The sequence below is a fragment of the Cricetulus griseus genome, chromosome 2 (genome assembly GCF_003668045.3).
Source record: "Cricetulus griseus strain 17A/GY chromosome 2, alternate assembly CriGri-PICRH-1.0, whole genome shotgun sequence".
Classification (NCBI taxonomy): domain Eukaryota; kingdom Metazoa; phylum Chordata; class Mammalia; order Rodentia; family Cricetidae; genus Cricetulus; species Cricetulus griseus.
This window is the reverse complement of record NC_048595.1, coordinates 322439273-322454937: the sequence shown is the minus strand read 5'-3', so window position 1 is coordinate 322454937 and position 15665 is coordinate 322439273. Positions and strand designations below refer to the sequence as shown.

General features: G+C 37.9%; 2 protein-coding genes across 9 annotated transcripts in view; one reads left to right on the top strand and one right to left on the bottom strand.

Annotated features, from left to right (window-relative positions):
• Positions 1 to 7195, bottom strand: part of Trim23 (tripartite motif containing 23) — a 30272-nt gene extending 23077 nt beyond the window's left edge. Inside the window, exons 1-2 of one of the 3 annotated variants that reach the window (XM_027401546.2) lie at positions 7040 to 7195; positions 2613 to 2775 (exon numbers count right to left, since the gene is read on the bottom strand). In XM_027401546.2, the coding sequence (XP_027257347.1) occupies positions 2613 to 2775; positions 7040 to 7120 (244 nt within the window). In that variant the 5' untranslated portion in view covers positions 7121 to 7195. Of the gene's footprint in view, positions 1 to 2612; positions 2776 to 4713; positions 4765 to 5391; positions 5746 to 7039 lie in introns of those variants that run through there. The other 2 variants (XM_035440550.1, XM_027401547.2) reach the window with 2 other exon arrangements.
• Positions 7196 to 7274: 79 nt separating this feature from the next.
• Positions 7275 to 15665, top strand: part of Trappc13 (trafficking protein particle complex 13) — a 32093-nt gene continuing 23702 nt past the window's right edge. For 3 of the 6 annotated variants that reach the window (XM_027401552.2, XM_027401551.2, XM_027401549.2), the window contains exon 1: positions 7306 to 7865. In XM_027401552.2, the coding sequence (XP_027257353.1) occupies positions 7820 to 7865 (46 nt within the window). In that variant the 5' untranslated portion in view covers positions 7306 to 7819. Of the gene's footprint in view, positions 7866 to 11807; positions 13082 to 15665 lie in introns of those variants that run through there. The other 3 variants (XM_035440552.1, XM_035440551.1, XM_027401550.2) reach the window with 3 other exon arrangements.

Below are 15665 nucleotides of genomic sequence, written 5' to 3'. Positions count from 1 at the left end.
AACAACACAGACTTTTGTTGTTCCTGCAAATTCTTAGGGTTTGGAGCAGATAAGAAAGGCTCTGTTCCCACTGTATGTGTATGGTAAGGAGCATGGAGCCTCCGTTCACACAGACTACCTCACTGTTGCAGAAAAGAAGATTTACTTAACATTATCATCAATCTCCTCTTTAAAAAATTGTCTTTTTGTGTGGTGATATTTTGTTCGTGCTTTAACAAATAAAGCTTGCCTGAAGATCAGAGTGCAGAACTAGCCACTAGTTAGCCATAGAGGCCAGGCAGTGGTGGCATACACCTTTAATCCGAGCACTTGAGAGTCACATGCCTTCAATTCCAGCAATATATATGTATATATTTTTGGTTTTCCAAGACAGGGTTTCTCTGTGTAACAGCCTTGGCTTCCCTGGAACTTGCTCTGTAGACCCATCTAGCCTTGAACTCACAGAGATCCACCTGCCTCTTCCAAGTCTGGGACTAAAGGCATGCCACCATCCAGCTTCCTCTTAAAAATGTTTACCTGGAAGTTGACAGTTGACACTTTATTTCTGCTCACATTTCAATAGTTAAATGGAAACACCATATTCATACCTAATTATTAGAGGGTAAGGAAGTATAATTTGCTATAGGAACAGAAAGAGGAAAGCCAGAAATATTGCTCATCAGAAGTAACAACTCACTGGACCAAACAATAGCTCAGATTAGGAACTGATAATAATCAATAAGGGCAGTTTTCTTCTAGAAGAGGGAATTACAAATGATCTTTTATATTTTTCTCAAATGTTTGTAATACATAGAATGTATAGTACTATATTATGTATATATATATCGTATATATAGTATATACTGTATGTATACAGTATAATATGTAGTATACACACACACACACACACACACACACACACACACACACACACACACACGCATAGACTATTTCTATGATACAAATACAAGCAGATCTTTAAAAACCTGGAAGCTAGTAATCAAGTCACTAGCATATTCCACAGACAAAGCACAGTCATAGTCATAGTCACTACAATCTTTATTCAAGTCAGAGATGGGATCACTAATGTTGGTATGACAGGAGTTGATTCCAACCTCTGATGTGACTAACTGCTCCCTGTCATAACTTCTGCTTTCAACACTAAGTGTAGCAACCCCCACACTGTGGTATTGCAGAAAAAGTAGAGGGTTCTCCCAAACAGTGGAAAAGGTTCTAGCCTACATTTGCAAAATGTTACCATTTCTACACATCTAGTTGTATATGAAGAAAGGATAATTTCTTTTTGTTTTACAGAATGAAAAGTCAACTAAATGAAAGTCAACTAAATGAACCTTTAAAACAGAGACATCTCTTCCATTACTATTATTTTGTGGTTTATAGTAGGTTAATGCTATCTATATAATGTCATTAGTGCCTTGCATTAGTTTCCTGGAGAATATACATAATACTTATTTATATGAGAACAGCCAAAATCAAAGACAACATGTTAAAGCCATATTTCCTAGCATTTGAAAGCCTAAATATAGAGACAGCTTTGCTTCCTTTTATGGGTAGCTAAATTATTTAATTTTAACATATAGTGTGACTATATTTGTCATTTATTACATTTATGTTATCTTCTGTGTAGGGGTGTACGTACACACATATATGGAAGGGTGCCACCACACAAGTGTGGAGTTGAGAGAATAACTTGCAGGAGTCAGTTAACTCCTCCCACCAGCCCTGGCCTTAAGTAGTGCTAAAGACCTTAAAAAAAAAAAAAAAAAAATCAGCCTTAAAAATTATTTTGGAAAAAATTCTTTTATCTTACAGAGTAAATTAAGAACTTATATTAAATTGTGAAATAATTTTTCACATGCTAATGTTCTACTTTCTAGATCTAGGCCCCTGAGATAGATTCTTTGATAAAGACACTTGCTGCAAGCCTGATCACCTGTTTTGGACACAGACACACACAAATAGATGTAATATTTTTAATTTTTAAAATCTGTGAATAGTGATTCTGAAGTAGTTTTAGAAGTATGAAAGGACCTATCTGGCATAGTGGCACACACCTTTAATCCCAGGACTGAACTGGGGAACTAAAAGCAGGCAGATCTTTAAGTTCAAGGCCAGTCTGGTCTACAAAGCAAGTTCCAAGACAGCCAGGGCTACACAGAGAAACCCTGTTTCAAAAAGAAAGAAAGGAAGGAAGGAAAGAAGGAAGGAAGGAAGGAAGGAAGGAAGGAAGGAAGGAAGGAAGGAAGGATGGAAGGAAGGAAGGGAGTTAGTTGAAACTGAGACTCAAATGACTTAATATATATTTTGACTACCTGCTTGTTCATTTAAAAAAAAAAAGTTATTGGATTGATGGCTTTAGGCAAAGGGTTTAATCTGTGATGAATACAGTATTCTCATTTCTTTGAATTAGGGTAGTACTTAAGTTCTCAGCATTAAGTATTGAATATAAGTCTCAGATTTCCACTGGTAATTAAGAGTGAGCTAGCTTAACAGAATCCCATTGACCTTAACAGAAACTCAAAATTCTAAAAGCTCTTGGAACTTAACCTAAAAAATCAAGTGTAAAGAAATTGTTTTCTCCGTCATTTGTGTTACACGAATAATTTTCCTACCTAGGTCTGTTACTTGTCGATCAAATGGGCAACGTATTGCTCTTCCATGCAGAGGCAAGCGAGTGAGACAGTCATGACAGACTGTGTGACCACAAAGGAGGAGGCGAGGAACTTTATCCCCTTGCAAAGAGAAGACATCTTCACAAACCCCACACTCCAGAACCTAGTATTGGAAACAGAAACATGTGTCTATAAACACTATTAAAACAATATTCTAGTATTTTAGATTTAAAAAGAATTGACCTAGTTAATATACTTACTCAATCTTATTACTTAATTCCTCCATGGGGGGGGACTAAATTATGAAACCTTAAATCACATTTTTATTCATTTCCATTTGACAGACCTTGTCAAAGTGAAACCTCCTTGAAATACTCTTATGTTGCAAATTAATATAAGAAACATAATCTAATCTCCTGAAAACTGAACATGTAGCAATTTATAATTCTACTGAAACCCCCATCAACAATCATTCACTTTGCTTTTCCTTTTTTAAAAAAAGTTTTGAGATTTATTTTTGTGTATGGATGTTTGCCTGAATATATGTCTGCGCACCTTGTTGGTATAGTGCCCACAGAAGTCAGAAGAGAGTATAAGATTCCCTGGAGCTAGAGTAACAGATGGTTGTGAGCCACCATGTGGGTACTGAAAAATCAAACCAGATCCTCTGAAACAGCAGTCAGTATTCTCAACAGATTAGTCATCTCTCTAAACCCTGGTTTATTTCCTTGTTAGATGACATTTCACTGAGCAGCTCTGAATGGACCTCAGTCCAGGCTGGCCTCAAATATACAGTGATCCTCCTGCCTCTGCCTCCCAAATGCTAGATTATGGGATGTATCATTATGTCCAGTTAAAACACCATTGACTTTAAAAAAAAAAAAAAAATCTAGGGCTGGAGAGATGGCTCAGTGGTTAAGAGCACTGACTGTTCTTCCAGAGGTCCTGAGTTCAATTCCCAGCACCCACATGGTGGCTCACAACCATCCATTATGAGATCCGGTGCCCTCTTATACTGTGCAGATAGACATGGAAGCAGAATGTTGTATACATAATAAATAAATAAAATCTTTAAAAAAAAATCTAAAATGTGTATTGGGATGACACTCAATTTTCTAAACTATAAAAAAATTTGTAAGAATGTCTCCAAGGAATATTCAATTATCTTCTAAACTTCACAAAATAATGTAAGGGCAAAAGCCAGATTAGCTGAAAATTAAATTTCAATTCCTATTCTTTATTAATAAGTAACTCTGGCTTGGAAAATATTTGACTATCTAGTTGTAATCACAGGTATATATACCAAATACTATATGTACCAAAAGGCACTCAAAAAAAAAAAAAGCTGTGAGAACTGACTCACTCTGAATCTCAGGTCCATGGGTTAATTATTTTATAAATAATCATAAACTGTAACTATCATAGCATACCATTTTCAGTGCCTTTACAACTAACTATTGTTTGTGTTGTTTTCAGTTTTAATTACTTTTTAAAAATATTCACAATGAATTATTCCATTGTCTCCCGATCAAGCCACACTACAGAATCCTATGGTCCAAGTGTGTCGCTGGATAGGACTCTTGCTTTATACTAATTAATACTGAGAAAACTGCTAAACATCTACCTTCTGGCTTCCTTTTTAAGGTTTTTATTTTCATAAATCAAAAAATTCCCAAGTACCTAGCTCTTGTTCTACCCATCCCTCACTCCAGCTGCAACAACTACCTTATCCTCTGGGTTTCCACGTACTCTGAATACGTATCTGCTTGTCAACTCAAACACTTCAATACTTTCATTGGCTAGCATGTCTCTCCTTCTTAGAACAAGAACACAGAACAGTACACTCCAAATAGCAAGTACCTATGTGCTTATGTAAATAAAATCCAACAAAATAAGAATTAAAAACAAAAACAATTCAGCCCACCATCAAACACACACAAGACAAAATTAAAAATAGAAAAATTAAGAGTGGAAATCTCATCAGACACATTACAATTTTAAACTTGATTCTCTAATACATTTACACCTAGAAATTGAGATGCAGTGGTTAAAAGTACTGGCTGCTCTTCTAGAGGTCGTGAGTTCAATTCCCAGTACTCACATGGTGGCTCTCAACCACCTGTAACTGTAGTCCCATGGGATCTGATGCCCTCTTCTGGTGTGCAGATGTACATGCAGACAAAACACATGTATACATAGCAAATAAATAAATCTTTAAAAAAATAAGAGAAATTGAGATACAAGCATCTTTTACTGCAATTAAACTGGTAATTCATAGTAGCCTTGAATATTGGTATAGTTAAAAAAAAGTTAAACGTAGTATAGTTCACAGAAAAAAAAGGAGACAAATTAAGTATCATAAATTATATTAAGCTATATAAAGAAAACTTTATATTAAGAATTCGCTGCCGGGCGTTGGTGGCACACGCCTTTAATCCCAGTACTCAGGAGGCAGAGGCAGGTGGATCTCTGTGAGTTCGAGGCCAGCCTGGTCTCCAGAGCGAGTGCCAGGATAGGCTCCAAAGCTACTCAGAGAAACCCTGTCTAGAAAAACCAAAAAAAAAAAAAAAAAAAAAAAAGAATTCGCTCTAACTCATTAAAGTGCAAAGAAAAACTACACCAAGATACTTTTTCAAAAAGTTATTAATGCTTTGTATTAATAAAATGCAGCAGTTGGAGGAAATGTAGGAAAACAACTTCACTGATATGAAAAGTTTATTGAGTAACAACAGCATCCATGGAAGCAATTTAGCAGTTTAAGGAATTTATTCTAAATTACCTCACACATGAGGCAAAATCCAACCGTTCTCATCCTTGTTGATATTGTTGTCTCTACTGTTGGGGATCCCAGATTTTTTGCATATGTCAGGCAAATGTTCTACTACTAAGTCACATCCCCAGCCCACATGTAACAAGATCAATGTGTTATTCTTTAACGCATCATTTATATCATTAAAGAATTAAAAACAAAGTAAATGTACATATAGATACTAAACTGAAAGATAAATTATAGTGCACTCATATGCCATAACTGCAGGCCATTAAAGGTTAAAGTTTCTGCCGGGCGTTGGTGGTGCATGCCTTTAATCCCAGCACTCCGGAGGCAGAGGCAGGTGGATCTCTTTGAGTTCGAGGCCAGCTTGGTCTACAAGGGCTAGTTCCAGGATAGGCTCCAAAGCTACACAGAGAAACCCTGTCTCGAAAAACCAAAAAAAAAAAAAAAAGATTAAAGTTTCTTATGTATATACACAGAATATGAGTAAAGTGGAAAGAAAGTGTTAAGGAGGATATAAGACACGTTACTACTTCCAATTACAAAAAAAAACCCTTTAGATTCACAGAACATTCTGCAGGAATTCTCTATTTGGCAAAAGCACAATTCAAAATAATAATCTCAAACATAAAATATGAGTAATAATGAGGGCTCTTCTACGTTTCAGATCTTTGTACCTTCAATGTAATTTGAATTCAACTCAATATAAAAAAGTTAACTATATCAACAACCAATTAAAAAGGACTAATAATAATTAGCATAAATTCCTCAAAAAAGACCTTTGTTATAAAAAAGAAAAGGTATCTACCGTTTAACGAGTAGTGACCAACTGTACTTGGTTCACTGCTATCAATCCAAGTGTACTTTACCATCAGTTCTGGGAATTTAAAAACTATACTGTTGTCAACACACTCAGAATGAGAATACAAATCTCTTGGTTGCTGAAGATCTTCAAAGTTACTGTAAACCACTCGCTCCTTTCAGATCTATGTTACAGTGGGTGGGGGAAATGAGCTTGATGTCCTCGATCTCTAGTAAAAGCATTTGATAAATATATGGTAGAATCTTACAAGCAGAAGGTACACCATACTTCTAGTGTTAAACCCCGCCTATGCTGCAGTTGGAGACTTTTCACACCGCTCTGTTCAGAGGCAAAGGGCGGCTGAAAAATGTACATATATGATTATAACAGCAATGCAATGTTGAAAAGCAGACTTTTACAAGCAGTAAACGCTGGGCCCTCACTAAACCTAGGGCTCATTCCATGTAAAATGCTAATTAACATCTCCCTTTTAAGTGGATACTGGCGAGCTGAAACATTTACCACAGTACTTGTCTACCGTAAAGGCTGTTTAATACATCTACGCCAACTAATGCCTGTGGAGGCTTCACTAGAAACAGAAGAGCAGGGGAACACCAATCCAGGTCAACTCCACAGGCCTACGCGGTGCTTTTCACAAACAGCCCGATCCAGGCAACTTTAGACCAGCAGGCCAAGGACTGCGGCGGGGCAAGAAGGGCTTGAAACGCCCACCCGGTTCCAGAGGCCGCGCATCCCGCCCGGCCAAGCCTGGGCCGCAGAGTCGCGACCAGGTCTCCAGGACGAACCGAAGGGAGGCCGCAGGTGAAGAACAGAGCACGCAAGTTCCCTCACCTTCACCACAGCCGTCCCCCGGCTGCCCTGCCGCCCACTGTCTACTCCGGCTCCGGGCTTGTTTACAGCTAGGGCAGCCATCCTGGAAGAAGCCGCGCCACAGCAGCAGCAGAGCCTTTAATTGAGAGGAGGGGTTGAGCGACCTACCCAGAAGCCTCAGCGCACGCCGCAGGCACGCATGCGCAGTACGGGCGGGGCGCCGCTCCGCCTCCTCCGGCCTTTTCCCTTCCGTCAGTCATTGGCTGTACGATCTGCGCGTGGACACTTTGTTTTTCATGACGGTGCCTGCGAGCAACTGAGGGAAGGGAGAAAACAAGAAGAATGGATGGAGCATAAATAAAATTTTAGAGTGAAAGTGTCGATCCTGTAATGATTTTTCCTCCAGTACTGAAACGAGCCAGAGTGAAGAAATCAGCTAATCCCAGCGCCGACACCTCTAATTTGAATAAAATAAACTACAAATCCCAGCATGCCACTCGAGTATCCTCCCCCCGCCCCACGCGCCCCATCGCGGAGTGTAAGCCTTTGGGAGGCCGTGTATTGTCAGCTGAAAGTGCCTCCTTGAAGTCAGTCTGTTTAATTCTGAGCGAAGGAATGGCCTTCGTGAAAAGATTTTCACTGGGGCCGTACCAAATTTAATGCAAAGAGAAGTTAAGTTAGTACGAGCCGAAAGAAGTTGGGCGTGTGTTTGAGGCCGCGTCTTCCGGGACTTGTGCTTTGCAGTTTCCTTCCCGACCCAGGGTGAAACTCCTGAGCCTGAGACCAGAAGTGCATGTCAAGATGGAAGTGAATCCCCCGAAACAGGAGCACCTGCTGGCGCTAAAAGGTAAACTGTTACGTGCCTAAGTCTCTTTACTCTTCCCCCGCCCCCCTTCCCCTCACTATTTGAAAGATTTCCAACGTGAGCCTTATCCCTAAACACGGCAGGGCTCGCCCTCTTGCTAAATACTGAGAGATGGCTTCTAGAATGAAATGCAATCCTAAATTCCTCTGTGATCTGTGCTACCGCAGCCACCAGATTTTATCCACAGAAGCTCATGCCTTGATCCTGCTGGGGAGATCTCTGTGAACCAGAATAAATTTCAGTTGGCTATTAAAGCAAGTTATTTATTTTGTTTGTTTGGTTGGTTGGTTGGTTTGTGGGGTTTTTTTGTTTTTTGTTTTTTTGTTTGTTTTTTTTTTTTTTTTTTAGTTTTTCGAGACATTGATTCTCTGTGTAGCTTTGGAGCCTATCCTGGCACTCGCTCTGTAGACCAGGCTGGTCTCGAACTCACAGAGATCCACCTGCCTCTGCCTCCCTAGTGCTGGGATTAAAGGTGTGCGCCATCACCCGGTTTAGAGCAATTTTTTATTACATTTTTATCCGTTCATGTAGCAGGCACAAAGTTACCAGGCTTTCGCTTAGCTGTAGGTAATATCACGTGCTAATGCCAAGGATTTATAAAATAAATGGTAATACACCCAATACTTCTTAGATTTGTTGAATATATTACACATTACACTTTAATTTTCTGTACACAGCAGTTTTGAATAACTTTTAATGGTTTAATTTAACCAGAAGAAAGCTGGCAGGGCAGATTTTCCTTAACTTTGCTTATCAAAACCTTTTATTTAAAATATTTTCAGCTTTATTTTATGTTTTTTGGTGTTTTGGTTTTTCAAGACCGGGTTTCTCTGTGTAACAGCCCTGGCTTTCCTGGAACTCACTTTGTAGACCAGGCTGGCCTTGAACTCACAGAGATCCACCTGCCTCTGCTTCCTGAGTGCTGGGATTAAAGGCGTGTGCTACCAGTGCTCAGTTATTTTATGTTTTCTACTGCTACAATGCACTTGGTTGCTTTTGGAATATACAGTTATGAGGTTGTGCCTTTCACTAGGAAATGCTTAGAAGACATTTGAGCTAGATTGCATTGCTCTGGCCTTCCTTAAGGCATCCTTTTTGTTATACTACATGTCCTCCCCAACACTTTGTGATCTGTACATCTTACATTCCAGAAGCTCATAATCACCTATCGATAGATGCTGTGAACATGACTGTCTCTGAATGTGGGACTAAGCAAGGTTGCAACACTGGGTAATAAGACAAACAGACCTGTAGGTTTCTACATGATCCAGACTAAAATAGATTATATGTGTATGAAAGGAACTTGGTATATATATATATACACAGACAGGTTTTCTCTGTGGCTTTGGAGGCTGTCTTGGAACTAGCTCTTGTAGACTAGACTGGTCTCAAACTCAGAAATCCGACTGCTTCTGCCTCCTGAGTGCTGGGATTAAAGGCATGAGCCACCACTGCAAGGTCATTGTCTCAGTCTTACATCTAGTGTTTGGACTAGATATTAGTTATCTTTTACGGTCTGGCAGCTTACTACTTACATATCTAGTAAGAGTTCAAGGCAATAATTCAACAAGGCCTGCCTCATATTTCTAAAATGCCCTGTTTGCCTCCTATCAAATGAAACAGTTTTTTCAGAGAACATTACCTTATGACTTCAATATAAGTTTAAAAGTTATATTAGTTGCTAAGTGTGATGTCACACAACTTTGACCTTACTAAAAATTCCAATGCTGGGGAATTTTATGTGTTGTTATTCTTCATTTTTAGAAACACAAGATGCCTAGTAAATAATACTTAATCAAACAAACAGGACAAGAGCTTTACATTAAACCTCTTTGATACTGTTTTCCCCACATTGTCCTAGGTAATCAAGAATTTCACAGGGTTTAATTTTACTGATGTTGACTATTCAAGCATGCCAATTTAAATGGACATTTAACTTTCTTATGTGTAAAATGTTAGAATAGTATCTTTTTCTCTTTTTTTCTCCAATTATCTCTCCCTCTCACCATCATTTGTCTCCTTTTTGAGACAGGGTCACAACTGTACCAGGTTGACCTCAAACTCACAATGTAAATGAGGATAACTATACATTCCTGGTCCTCCTGCCTCCACTTCCCACACGCTAGGATTACAGATGTGTACCACTGGACCCAGTTTATGGGATGTTGGGGTTTGAACACAGGCTTTGTGCATATTAGGCAAGAACTCTACTGACTGACCTACATTCCCAATGTCTTTAATTATTCTTGAAATGAAAACATTTTACCTAAAAAGAACTCTCAAAATTTGTTGTTTCTTGAGTCTGTCATTAAATAAATTCAGACAATGAAAGAATTCTCAGTGCCCTGCCTCACTGTGAAAGGTGTAAAGAAGGAAGAAGAAAAAGATAAAAATCATTAATTCTTCATCCTTGATTGTAGTCAAAAGCCAAGAAATGATCATTATTAATTATGTAAAGAATGTCATCACATATTAAATCTATACTAAAATTATGAATCTTAAGAATTATACTTATTTTTAAGGGCATAAAAGATTTATTATACAATTATTTACATCTTAATTCTTCAGAGTCACTATGGTTCTATTGTGACATCATACCAGGAATCTGGTTCCTAGTTATCCTAGCAATATAAGAATGTTCATCAATTAATTCTCTCATGTTTTGGGACTAAAAGACTGTGTGTGTATGTGTGTGTAGAAGAGCCTCTGTTAATACTCAGCTTTGGTCTGGTTGGGAAGCCCAACTTGTAGATCAGATCCTGGCCAGTTCCAGTCTTGAGGCCTTCTATGCTAGAACTTCCTGTCACTGCTTTATTTGGGACATTATGAGAACTTCTGTGTTGTGTTCTTCATCCATGGCATTGGCACGGAAGCCATACATTGGCATCTGGTAGTCATAGAGCTAATCTAACTGCTACTTAAATACCACCTTTATACAGAGAAGACTTTATCATAACACTATTTTCTATTTGGATTAACATGCAAAGTTAATCCATTTTCATGTTTTTGATGTTTATTATTGAGAAAGAGAGTAATTAAATATTCTACCTATGTGTTGGTAGAATTTATAAAATTTTAGAGTATAATCATATTAATTTTATTCCATATACATTTTTTTAAGCTAGTAATTTTGAGCAGGGCAAGATGTTGCACATTTTTAATCCCAGCAGAGGGGAGCAGAAGCAGGTGGATCTTGATCTACATTGTGAGTTCCAGGATAGCCAGAGTTTTGTAGTGAAACCCTGTCTCACACTAAAACAAAACAAAATAAAAAACCTAGTAATTTCATTTTCCTTAATTTTGAAGTCACAGATGTTTCCTGATTTTTTTAACAGTGTTTTTTAGAAGACTTTATATAGATGTTTTACCTGCATGTTTGTATGTATGTATGTATGTTTGTGCACCATGTGTGTTTGGTGCCCATGGAGGCCAGAGGAGGTTGTCAGATATTTGAGCTGGTGTTATAGATGGTTGTGAGCAATTATGGAAGTGCTAGGAATTGAACCTGAGATCCCTGGAAGAGCAACTAGTGTTCTTAACCACTGAGCCATCTCTCTATTGCTCCCCAGCAATATACACACACACAATTTTTAAATATTATATTTTGTTATAAGAATCACCAGATTTTTGTTTCTCTTATGGTTTTAGGCTATGATTACCAACATTTTAATGATAATATTTCAAAGTCCTTAGTTAAATTACCGACTATCAGCATTTTCAGGCTAAATATAATCTTCATTGGAATCCAATTGAGATACTTTATTGTTGTGAAAAAGGATTTTCAGGTGTGTGACTGTATTCACATTTGCCATAGCACTTTGTTAAAATAAGCATACAGGGAATGGGTTTTCGTTTCTTCTCCCTGCCTATCTGAATGCAGGCTGTCCCTACCAAATCTTATTCTTTGCAATACTTCCACTTTAGGTCCTGTTTCTTCTGATTTGGCAAGAGAGACAGTCTTGTAAATAATAAATTACATTCTAGCTCTGAAGAATTCAGCTAAGACATTTTCTTTTCACTAAGAGTTCATGGATCACTGCAGAATGACTACTGAAGTAATACTGCATTATCGGCCATATGAAAAAGATCCCACACAACTGGCAAAAATTGCAGAAAAGGCAATTCAAGACTTTCCTACTCACCAGCTATCAAGATTTATTCCTTGGTTTCCACAAGATGGGTCCAAACTTCCACTCAAGCCTAAAAGACTACCACCAGTAGTTTCTGGAGAGGCTGCTGAGAATGTGAAACAGTATATAACCGTTTCAGAACCTAGTGTTAAATCTCAGAGCTATGATTGCACAGTAGATCTTTTGGAGTTTCAACCTAGTTTGAAAACGCAGCACTTAATCCAGTCACACATGCTGAATGAACAGAATAATCCTGGAAATGTGGATAGAAATTCAGATAAAGGGAAACTGCACAGAAAGAGATCCTGGAGCATTTCACTTGCCAGCAAACACTGTCCAAAAAAGAATTTTCCTTTGTCTGAACAATTGCAAGCTATTTTAAAGACACTGCATTTACATTCCCTTCATAGAGCAAGATGGACATTAGAATACAGTGCTTGCAACAACCAGACTCTAGAAGACATTTGGACAAAACTCAATCACCTCATCAGGCATAATGAACTTCCTTCCAGTAATGCCACTATCCAGAGACAGTTAGGCCAGATATGGGTGTTCTGTGATATTATGTACTGTGAATATGTAGGAAATCTTCTTAAAGAGAGATTATCTCTTATTGGGAAAATTCATTTATTTGTACGTAAATATGGTGTTATTTTTAGCATGTAATGAATTCTGATTATCAGAAAAAAATATTCTGAATGAAATGAATATGGACTGAAATTATAAAATGAATAAGTTTTGTCATTACATTTTTAATGACTTAAGATTTTATGCTGTGAAGAAATAATTGTCTACTATGTATACAGTTTGTATCCAGTATATAAATGTCACAGAATTCCAAAGCTTTTCAGTCAAGTAAGGAACATTTTAGATTCTGTTTATTAGTGTTCTTTGAAGTAAACTGTGATGAATTATTGTTTGCTAAAATTGAGTGTGTTCTAGTCTTTGTCACTATTGACTGAGTTTAAATGAATGGGTTGAATTTTAATGAATCCTTAAAAATCTATTTTTTAGCTCACCTAACTATAATACTGGATGTGTATAAAATTAAAAGACTTAACACCAGTATGTCTCATTTTGTGTTTTTCAGTATTTATTACAAGGTTGCCAATCAGAGGTTAAAAGTTGGAAAATCGATTTGGTGGTGCACGCCTTTTATCCCAGCACTCAGGAGGCAGAGGCAGGCGAATTTCTGAGAGTTCCAGGCCAGCCTGGTCTACAGAGAGAGTGCCAGGATAAGCTCCAAAATTACACAGAGAAACACTGTCTCAAAAAAAAAAAAAAAAAAAAAAAGTTGGGAAATCATAGCACTTTTGTGATAGTTTTGTTATTTTGTTGAAAAGTTTAAAATAGACCCAAAAGTATGTTACAATGAGATTATTAACAGTTTTAAAATCCAAGAATTAAAAAGAGCTTCTTTGTTTTCATATTTGGAAGATCTGAATTTTTCTGATTTACTCTGGATAAATTTCTTTCTACTTCTCTGAGGAACAAAAAACTGAGAAATAGACATTTTTTTTTTTCTTCAAATAGCATAGTGATCCAAAAGGAGAAAAGATTCGTTTCCCATCTACCTAGATGAGTCTTAGGTTATCAGGACCTCAGAACTTAGGCCCACTGTTATTTCCTAGAAAGCCTTTATTTTATTTTTAAGTTATATTTATTTATTGTGTGTTTGCATGTTAGTGCACACACGATGGTACATAGATGGAGGTCAGAGGACAGCTTGCAGGGGTTGGTTGGTTTTCTCGCTCTATCATGTAAGTCCTGGGACTTGAACTCAGATCATCAGGCTTGGTATGATTTTACCCACTGTTCCCCTTGTCCTGTCCTCTAGGAGCCTTTTAAGGGGTGTCAGGTTTTGCACTTGGTGCTACATGTGCATCCCTGGGCTAGGTGATTCTGTCATTAGCTGGTATCATTAAGGCTTACATCATGAACCAGTGAACTGGGCCGAGTATAATTTGCATATTCATTTTGGTTGGACAGAATTATTAAGAGATTAGGTAGATTCCGCTTCAGATTCAATGTCTTTACTGCATTCTGTGGTGATATATTGTTTATGATCTAATAAAGATCAAGTTATTCCACTGTTTAGTCACACACACATGGAATATTCTAGGGAAAAGATAAGTTTGTGAGAGCACTGGAGAAATGCAGTCAGCACTCTAGGAAAGAGGCAGTGGTACCGTAATTTATTTTTTCCTTGTTGGCCATCTGCCTTTAAAAATTAAAACAAATTCAGAGTGAAGGAGGTAGAGGCAACCAAGTAACAAGCTTTTGTTGTTTGCTTTAACATTGACCTGGTCTTAGACAAATATAACTTGATTTCCCAATTTCCCAACTTAACTAGTAACAGATGTGTTGTTTTTTGTTTTTTTTCAAAATGAGTTAGTAATTTACTTCATCTTCACAGAATACCAAAAATTAATCTACGGTTCACAGTCTTTAATGCCTCTGAAAGCCAAGCAGGTGAGGCTGTAAAATGCAGTAAAGACATTGAATCTGAAGTGGGATCTACCTAGTTTCAATAATTCAAGCCAATCAAAATGAATGTGCATGTCATTTTTTTCTTAAGAGACTAAAATGGATATTCTTACCAATCACTTACTTTACCATTCAAGCACTGGTATAAGATTACTATCCAGGGCTGGAGAGATGGCTCAGTGGTTAAGAGCACTGCCTGCTCTTCCAAAGGTCCTGAGTTCAATTCCCAGCAACCACATGGTGGCTCACGGCCAATTGTAATGAGATTTGGTGCCCTCTCCTGGCCTACAGGCTTACATCCAAGTCCAGCTCTGTACACATAATAAATAAATAAATAAATAAATAAATAAATAAATATTTAAAAAAAAAGATTACTATCCAATAACTAGAACTTCCTTTTCATTGCTCTGTCAGTGTCTCTTGGATGTGTGCACATAGAGAGGCCAGAGGACCTTCTAGGCACCTCAGGCCCCAGACACCTTGGTTTGTTGTTTTTTGTTTTGTTTGCTTTGCTTTTATGGAATCAAGATCTCTCTCTCTCCCTTGTCAAGTTGGCCAGCAAGCACCAAGGATCCATCCACATGTCACCACCATACCCAGCTTTCTATACATTGGTTCTGGGTTCTAACTCAGGTCCTGATGCTTGTACACAAGCACTTTACCAAATGAACTACCTTTCCAGACTACTGTCAGTTTCTTAAACCTTCCTTTTTTAGGTAGGGTTTTTGAAATCCATTAATTCATGATAAAACACGAGATAATTGTAAGCATGCATTTGATACTGACACGTTTTATTTTGGCCTCTAGAAAAAGACATTGAAAGGCTAGTTTGTTTTAAAGCGCAAGGAGAGACAGATGGACATAGCGCACACCTTTAGTCCCAGCACTGGGGAGGCAGAGGTAGGTGAATCTGAGTTTCAGGACAGCCTGTGCTACTAGTGACACGTTATCTCGAAAGTACTCAAGGGGTGAGCTTGGTGTGCTGACTGGTGGCTATAGTGCTAGCACTTGAACAACTGAGACAGGATATTCCAAAGTCTAAGGCCAGCCTGAACTTCATGGCACATTCCAGGTCATCTTGGACTATAATATGAGACCTTGTCTCAAAACAAGAACAATAAAGTTTAAGGAGTAAGCTATTTATGTAATTCTGCTTGCCCAGTTT